Raw genomic sequence first — 9,211 nt, forward strand, 5'->3', positions numbered from 1 at the left:
CCATGAAGTCTTGTGTACGGATCGCCGCCATCTCTACCGGGACTCGAAGTAGGATGAAGTGGTGTCGATAGTCCGAGCCTAATACTAAACGGACCACGCACCTAAGTCTAACATCTAAAACCGGACGCCCCAGCCAAGCCATATACATAGTCTCGGGCACACACCAGTCCAGCGCACTCTCAGAGGCCGCCGCCGCCGTCTTCCATGGATCCATTTTCAGAGCTGGTACTGATGCCACGACCTTGCTAGGTGTGCCATCGACACCACCACGACGCCAGACAGCGCCATCCTCCTGCACGAGTCCGTCTACACACATCGAACGCCGAGACTCAACAACGCCACGCCGCCAAGATCGACAGTCGTCGATGCATAAGATGAAACACCGCTCCACCAAAGTTGTTGCCGCTGGTCCCTTGAGACCGTTCCCAACTCCAAGACTAGCGTCCCCAAGGGGGAATGACGCAGTAACGCCGCCGTCATCCGATCATCCGATCTAGAGTTTCCCCTGGAGGTAACAGATAGAGGTTCGGAACTTCTCCGCGACAATGCCCTTAAGAAGAGAACGACACAGAAGAGCGCCGCCATCGCCGGCTTTGGCATCTAGTCGTGCGGACAGCGCGGGAAGAGGAGAGGGAAGGAAAGGCGTCGGGAGTACAGGGTGAATACTGGAGCGAACCCAAACTAGGTGAGCTAGCTGTTGCTGGAGCCTAGAGGTGACCGACTAGACTACTTGCTAGAAGCATCCGCAGGTAGTTTTGTGCGTGAATAAAAGCATCCGCTATATATGGTGTGTCCCACATGGCAGCAGTGCACCGAGTAGTGTGTGGAGCAGCATAAAATCAAAGACAGACGGGTTAGCATCATTTCCCTTGTTCCGATGAAAAATAAGGAGCTGCTTTTTTGAGGAAAAAATGTAATTGTTCATAATTGTTTTAGATTAAAAAAACTGCTACGTTTTTTTTAGGGATAAGCTAAGCTTTATTGACGATAAACCATACGAGGTGTGATACAATTCGGATCATGGGGGTTGACCAACCAAGCGTGGCGCCTCGAACCGAGAGTAAGAGAAAATGCTTAGCTAGACTATGAGCCTCGCCAGTGACGGCTCGGCCTCCACAAATAAAATTACATCTAAAAACAGAAGCTCGAAGATTTATTTCTGTGATGATGGATCCGTAGTGACCTTGATTGCCCAGAAAAATAATTTGTTGGCAGGCCTAAATGGGCCAGCATCCACGTCTACACTCTCTCTCTCGTGCGTACAAATTAGCCGGCCTGAGAAGCCTCAACCCATTCGCCACCTACCTACCTACCTACCTCGTGTCTTAAAATTTCAGTTTCCGCTCAAATCGCCCAAATCGCTCACGACACTCCTCTCCCCGTCCACACCCCCGTCGCCATAGACCATCGCTGCCTCTCCGGTGCCGGCGCCGGCGGCTCGAGCGGCAGTCCGCCTTCCTTCCTTCCTTCAAGCCCGCCTCGGTACCCAGTCCGCGGTGAGTATCCCCGTCCGACTCCCTTCTCCACACTGCTGTCTCGTAGTTCTGCCGCGGACAAATCCAAACAGCCATGGATCTGTGGCGATCTGGCGCTGCTGTTCGATCGGCCGTTTCGGGTTTGAGTTCTGGCTTCCAGGGCTTCCTTGATTGATTGGTTCCCAGGCTTCCCGGGCTTCGTGATTCCGCGTAGCGCTGGTTCGTAGCTTGATTTCTTGATCAGCTTGATTGGTTCGATCTATCGTTTCGGGTTTGAGTTGGGGCTTCGTTGATTGATTGATTGGGAGGCCTGATTTGTAGATCAGGTTGATTGCCCGGCTGAAAATACTAGTAGATCAGGTAGATCAGGCGTATTTAATACGGGGTAAGCGACGAGTTAGCTTTCAACATCCCCGTCGGAAGTTGGTCACTGTCCGTAGCAAATTCCAGAAATCCGCAGGCGAGCGAAAAATAGCGTTGGCCAGGTTGTTAGTGTAATCTTTTGATTGATTTTGATGAACGTAGGTCCAGGTATACTTCTTGTCCATGAACGTAGGTCCAGGTATACTTCTTGTCCATGTTAGCATATGTCCGTGCTGGTTTGGCTAGTAAGTATGACCTCCCTCACAAATTACTCGCGTCTTGGATTTTTCTAGAATGTGTCTAGATACACCCGTATCTAGAAAAATCTAAGACGAGTAATTTGAGGCTAAGGGAGTACTACTTGCTCCGGTTACGATTTTGTAGAGTCCAATAGCTCAGGTTGGTTCAGGTGAGTCGTCCTGTTTATGGTCTGCTCCTGGTGGCTGTGTATATATATGTACAAAGCGCATAGGGCTCCAGATTTGTATCAAAGAAAATACAAAAGAAATAAATAAATATAAGGGCCTCCTGGCTACTAAGGTTTTGAGCGCATGTTCATTTTAATGCATATTCTTTGCAACAATGCGTGATATAGATGTGTGTGAATCGCTCTGAACCTTCGTACCATGCTAAAGATAACTTGTATTGGTGATGGAGATGGAAAGTTAGCTATCAATGTTTGATAAATGATATGTTATATATACTGTATATATGTGATCAGTTCTAACAGCCACTAATTTTGATTATACTTTGTCTACTTGCTCCAGGTTCTGGTTCATCTGACTACGTTGAGATCCCTATTCTGTTGCGGGCAAGAAGACAATTCTCTGAAGCCGTCTTCTTCTTTTTAACTAGAATCAAATAATTTTTGGCTGCCATCCGATGGATAAAAACAATATTTGTGGCTCTGCTGAGGACATTATTGAGACTCCGAATTTTGCCAACTGTAGCCTTCACCCTGAGACCCTTGAGAAGTGTCACGGTTTTCCTTTTCCATACACATCGCTATCGGGGGAAAGGAAAAATTTCAAGAGGGCGGCTAACAGGGGAAGGAAAGGCTCCCGAGTATTGTTGAGTACAACTTATCCTTTGAGGTCATCTGAGAATACTAGAAGGGTTCTTCGTTCTAGATCAGTTGCAGATAAGTCACCTATTGACGCTGCGCAAACTCCAACTGAAAGAGCTGCGAAGAAGCCACTTTGCGACGATGTGCACACTCTAGTAAAACCATCTGGTAAAAGAACAAAGAGGGATAGGCCAACAAAGACTGGTCCCAATGATGGGTTATCAAAAATTCGTAATCAAATTAGAAACATTTCGAGTCGGATGAACTATCAGAAACATTTTATTGAAGTGTATGCCAGCGAAGGCTGGAAAAAACAAAGGTTTGTCCCCACTTTGTTCACGTATTTGATTTCGTTTGCTGGCATCTTCTCAATCCTTAATTCACGATTGCATTTGTAGCCAATATTTCATTTAATATTACTCCTTCCATTCCCTTCCGTATGGTGTTTTAGTTAGAAAAAAACATATCCGGATTGAAAGGTGCATTTTTCTTTTTGCACCCAAGCTTTTTTTTTTTGGAACGAAGACGCTAGACGCGTCCGACTTTAAATTAATAAAGCCACTTAGGCAGCATCCAAGGTTTGCACGCCACATACCACACATAACACCACAGTCTCAATAGGCTACAACAGCCACGCACGCCATAATGAAACCAACAAACTAAGAGGGGACCCGACCCACTCTAGCTCACAAACAAGACCCTAGAGGAACAAGATACACTTCAATTCGCTTGCCGCAGCCTTGGGATACATGTAGCGATCTTCTCCATAGTGCTCTTCAAATGGTCTGCATCACCTTGCTTCCCCAGCGGTGCCCAACTCTGTAAAAATAAATGGCATTTGAAGATAACATCAGTAGGATTGGAAGGAAACTTATGTTCCATAGTCATTTTATTACGCACAGTCCAAAGGGACCAGAGTAAGGCCCCTACGCAGGTCCATAAGATCCTGGCCTTGGCACCCCTCTGTGCCTGTAAAATAGCCAGCAGCTCAGACCCAGTGCTAGGATTCCAATTCTGTTGGAAAACCTGTCGCACCGCGCTCCAGGCAAAGCGGGCCAGAGCGCATTGGAACTTGGCGTGGTTCGCGTCCTCTAGCGACTCACATACCACGCACGTCCCGTCCGAAGGCCCATTCCGTTTAGCTACATTCTCCGCCGTCGGAAGCCTATTGCGAAATAACTGCCACATAAAGATCTTAATCTTTAACGGCACCCTAGCCTTCCAAAGGTTCCTGGCAGTATCCAACGCAGTGCCCTCTGTCAGCTTATTGTAAAGGGACTTCACTGAGAATTTCCGAGACACGGAGAGGTCCCAAGAAACCGTATCCTCATCTAGATTTACCAAAATTTGTTCCAGCCGCGCCTGAAGCAAGCCCCAACTTGCTAATTCCGCCGCATTCAACTGTCTCCGAAAGTTAATCAAAGGCGGCGTAGCGCGAAGAGCCTCTCCCACCCTGAGTAGCGGGTCCGCCGTCACCTGATATAACTGCGGGAACTCCTGCCAAAGCGGCTTGTCACCCAACCAGCGATCCAACCAGAACCTAGTCGAGTTGCCGCTATTCACCTCAAATCTCGCCCCCAGCGAGAAGGCTGGTCTAACCGCCTGGAGCCCATTCCAAAACGGCGAGCCCGAAGCCTTGGCGTTAAATACATCCCCGTCCGGAAAGTATTTGGCCCACAGAAGGTCTGCCCACAGACCCTCTTCCTTAGCCGCTAGCTTCCACCACCATTTTGATAGCAGCGCCACGTTCATAAGTTTAGAATTAGTGATCCCTAGCCCACCATGCTTCTTAGGTCGGCAGACCGCCGCCCATTTGCCGCCCATTTTAATATATGGTATTTCCTTCTGTGACCCGCTCCTTCCCAAAAGAATTTTGAGCGCGGCGTATCTAACTTCCCATGCACCCCATCAGCTAACAAGAACATCCCCATCGTAAAAAGAGGGAGGGAAGACAGGCTCGAGTTGGTAAGAATTAACCGAGCCGCCGAAGACATAAAGCGTCCCCGCCATGGGCTAACCCTATTGGCAACCTTACCATACAGCGGTTCCCATTCGGAGATGGTAAGGTTTTTAGGCGCGATCGGTAGCCCTAGGTACTTAATTGGAAAACTCCCTAGTTTACAATTAAGGAGATTGGCTATTCGGACACGTTCGAGCTGGTCCAATCCCATTATAATTACCTCACTTTTGAGGAAATTAATCTTGAGCCCTGATAGCATTTCAAAAGCTAGGAGGAGCAGCTTGATAGTAGCGATGCTGTGATCATCAGGCTGAAATAACAGCATTGTATCATCCGCGTATTGCAGATGCGTCACCCCCCCTGGGATGAGGTGTGGCACTACGCCTTTCACGTGACCCGCCCCTCGGGCCCTCGCGACCATCGCAGCAAGTGCGTCTACCACAAAGTTAAAGATCAAAGGGGAGCTAGGGTCTCCTTGCCGAAGACCCCTTTTGTTACGGAAAAATTTACCCATCTCCCCGTTGATCGACACCGCTGTATTCCCACAGCTAATCAAGTGCATCATCCTATGAACAAAGCCTACGTCAAAACCCTTTTTGAGCAGCACCTCCCGCACAAACTCCCAGCTCATGCGGTCATAGGCTTTCTCGAAGTCAAGTTTGAGCAATACTCCTTGCCCTTTCGTACGTTTAAGCTCATGCACGATCTCTGCAAGCGTCACTGGTCCCTCCAATATATTGCGCCCCTTGATGAACCCAGTCTGACTCCTACTGATCACCCTTTGAGCAATAGGAGTCAGTCTGACAGCATAGGCTTTGGCGCACAACTTGAATGGCACATTAATGAGCGTGATAGGCCTAAATAACCTGATGCTGTCTGCGCCCTTAACTTTGGGGATAAGACTAATCACCCCAAAATTTAAACGAGCCAGGTCCACCTGTCCCAACGCGAAGCCATTGATAATTGCGTGGAACACATGTTTTAGGCTAGGCCAGAATTTTTTGAAGAACTCCACCGGCCACCCATCAGGCCCCGGGGCCGTGCCCGTCTTCATGGGAGACAGCGCACGATCAATCTCCTCCGGCAGAAAAGACAAGACAAGTCCTGCGTTTTCTTCCTGAGAAACCCGTTCGTGAGGACCCCACAAATCCTCCCGAAGGCAGAGCTGCTTCTCCTCAGCCGTCCCCAACAGGCCAATGAAGAAATCATAAATGTGATTGCAAATCTCTGCCTGGGTGATCAAAACCCTATCCCCGTGGTTAAGGCGTAGAATAGAACCTTTACGTTTTCTCTCATTGGCGAATGCATGGAAGTACCCTGTGTTTGCGTCACCTTTGGTCACCCACTTGATGCCGCCCCTACGGCGCCAGTACTCCTCTTCCGCTCTCAGGATGGAGAGCACTTGTTCTTCCAGCGATATCGCAGAGCCCACTCCTGCTCGGAGAACATGCGCACATCTGCGTCCGCATCAAGCGTTGCTATTTGGGCCAAAATCTTGGCCCGCTCCTTTTTGGATTCGCTACCAAAATTTGCTCCCCATCCCCTAAGGAAAGCGCGGAGCTTAGCTGCCGCCGCCGACCAAAACTCAGCCGGGCCCCTTTGGGGGCCCACCTGCGACACAATGGCCGCCCACCGCTCATGCACCATGGCCTCGAAGCCCTCTGCTTCGAACCAGGCAGATTCGAAAAAGAATCTGCTGCTACGGCGCCTCTGCTCCTCCCCTGAGGCAAAGATCAGAGGGATGTGATCAGATCCGATCCTAGTTTCGGCCACTAAAGAGCACATCGGAAAAAGCGCTTCCCACTCCGGGGTGAAGAAGACACGATCAAGAACTGACCTAATCGGGCGGAGCTGTTTGTTGGTCCACGTAAATCTCGCTCCGGTCCGAGCAGCCTCCCGAAGCGAGGCTGCCGCAATAGCATCGTTGAAAAGGGACACCCTAGCCTAGTCCACATTGCCATTGTTCTTATCCGACCCCGCTCGGATCAAGTTAAAATCTCCTCCCACAAGGACCGAGAGGTTCGCTGCCCGCTTGGCCCCTACCATCGCGGAAACCTCATCTAGGAAGCCTGCCGACCTCGAGTGATCCGCAGGCCCATAAACCCCAATGACAGCCCACACCAGGTTCGAAGCCCGCTGCCTAACCGTGGCCATAATGCAAAAAACCCCAAAATCCCACGCCAGGACCTCACAAACGTCCTCATTACAACCCATGAGCAGGCCACCCGAATGGCCCGCAGAAGGCACCCAGCGCCAGTTAAACCGCTGTAAAGGATCAATCGCCAGAAGATCCCTATGCGCAAAGTCGGCCTTAATGGTTTCCTGTAACGAAACTATATCGATGCGCTCCTTGGCCATATATTCCTGGAGCTGCGTGCGACGCCCTACATGCCCACAACCCCGAATATTCCAGAATAAAAATCGCATTACAACACTCGGTTACGGAGGCGAACTCCTCGTGAGCTCACCACCTTTTGCACGCGCTTCCTAGCAGGCACACGACTGGAAGAGGGTAAGTCAGAGCCTTCCCTCGGATCTGCTTCCCCTTCTGGCACCACCACCACCAACTGCCCCCCTGGGCAGTTTTCCTGTGCATCCGAGGCCTGGCAACGCGCTGCCGCCTCGGCCAAGGCAGCCTGAGCCTCCTCACGCGCCCGGACTAACGAGATAATATCAGCAGAGCTAGACCCCAGCTCCACTCCACTATCAAGTAAAATCGACGCAAGATGGTCGTCTGAGAACGCGCTGAGAATTGTAAAAGAGGGAAGGGGGTTACCTGACACGTCCAAGTTCTTGTCCGCTACCCTCAGCTTCGCGCTCTCCAGAGAAGACAGATCCCCCAGCTTAGCCTTCGCCCTAGTGCTTGGTTCCCGCGTCGCCACCAGCGTGGCCTTGGAGCGCTTGGCCTTGCAGCCCACATCACCCGCCGCCAACTCCGACCCCAGCTCGCCACGCAGGGACGCCGCCATGCTTGCAGCAGGCTGAGCCGCGGTCTTGGGACCCGGCTTCCTGCCCGCCGTCTTCTTGGGCGGCCTGCCCGCTCCCCCGGAGCCCCGCTTTCCGGAGCTAGGAGTAGGGCTATCCTTGTTGAGCTCAGCAACCCCGGCCTGCGCCGCCAACGGAGAGGAGGGAATTGCAGTCCTCCCCCCCTCCAGCCCTGCGCCAACCACTGTCCCCGATGCCAGGACCAAAGAGGGGCGAGGTGTAGGTAGCAGCTGCGGTAAGTTGGATCCGTACTCGTCAAAGGCACCTGCCAAGTCACGCGCCAGGTTCGGGCCGCTAACTGCCGTGTCCTGGGTCGCCACCACCATCGCCTGCCCTTCCATCACGCCCAACTGGTTCCATGTCTCTGTGTCAATGGAGGTGTCCAGCATGCTGTCTTCGAGATCCTCTTCTTCCCCTCCCATAACCACATCCAAACGCTGCTGCCCAGAGTCCTGCCCAGCCTCTGACCTGCCTTTGTCAACACAAGGACCCGCCGGATCCGTGGCCCCCTCTTTGGGTGGGGGTGGAGGCTGGGGCGCGCCCGAGCCCGAGCCCGAGCCCCCCACACCCGACCCCGCGCCACCCACACCCCTATGCGGGTTCGGCCGTTCCACCTCGACCTTAATTTGATACCCTTCATGGTTAAACCAAAGTTCCATCGTGCCATTCAACTTCTCTGGTGCCTTGCAAGAAAGTTTCATCCTTACCGGCCCCAACCGGATAAGCGACATTTCATCCACCACAATTGGGCGCCCCAGCATCTTAAAGCCTTCCTTGACCCTATCCTCCCTGCGGTGTTTTTGTGGGATGCCGTGAAGCTTAACCCACACTTCCGGCATGCTCATCGGTTGGATCACCTCATACAGTCTGTCCCGCACCCTTGCGGTTATGTCATGAGAGGGGAGGAAAAGTTTTCCACTTGACTTGGCCATGTGCAAAAGATCCGCAGAGGGGAACACCACCAGGAAGTCATCGTCGCCCACCTGCGTAACCTGCCAGTCCCAATCACTCGTGACGATGTTCTTGAGTTCCTGTTTCAGAATCTTTAGGTTAAGTTTGCCCGGGTCCGCCGAGAGGATTGCTGCATTAGCCACCTTCTGGTCCACCGGCCGTTCCTCCTCCGCATCTTCAGCAAATTCGAGACAAAAGAAGCCCTCTCCCGTAATTGCACTCCCCATAATCTGAAGCTTAACCGCCTTGCCACGCGAAGGGCAAGCAGCGGAGGCATGGCCCTCCTCCTTGCACAGCACACATAGTGGCTTGAAAGTGCACTTGGATTGGTAGTGTCCAAGTCTGCCGCACTTGAAGCACTCCACCTCCGGCACATCTTCCACCGAGATTGGCTCCCCCACCATTCCCTTT

At 51.8% G+C, this 9,211-nt stretch overlaps 1 protein-coding gene across 1 annotated transcript in view; it reads left to right on the forward strand.

Moving 5' to 3' along the window:
- The first annotated feature begins 2,617 nt into the window (after positions 1-2,617).
- Positions 2,618-9,211, forward strand: part of LOC123172045 (homeobox protein HOX1A-like) — a 35,378-nt gene continuing 28,784 nt past the window's right edge. Inside the window, exon 1 of the mRNA XM_044589089.1 lies at positions 2,618-3,223. Coding sequence (XP_044445024.1) covers positions 2,721-3,223 — 503 coding nt within the window. The 5' untranslated portion in view covers positions 2,618-2,720. The remainder of the gene's footprint in view (positions 3,224-9,211) is intronic.

This window comes from Triticum aestivum, unplaced genomic scaffold, assembly GCF_018294505.1.
Source record: "Triticum aestivum cultivar Chinese Spring unplaced genomic scaffold, IWGSC CS RefSeq v2.1 scaffold3A_scf_1089, whole genome shotgun sequence".
Taxonomy (NCBI): domain Eukaryota; kingdom Viridiplantae; phylum Streptophyta; class Magnoliopsida; order Poales; family Poaceae; genus Triticum; species Triticum aestivum.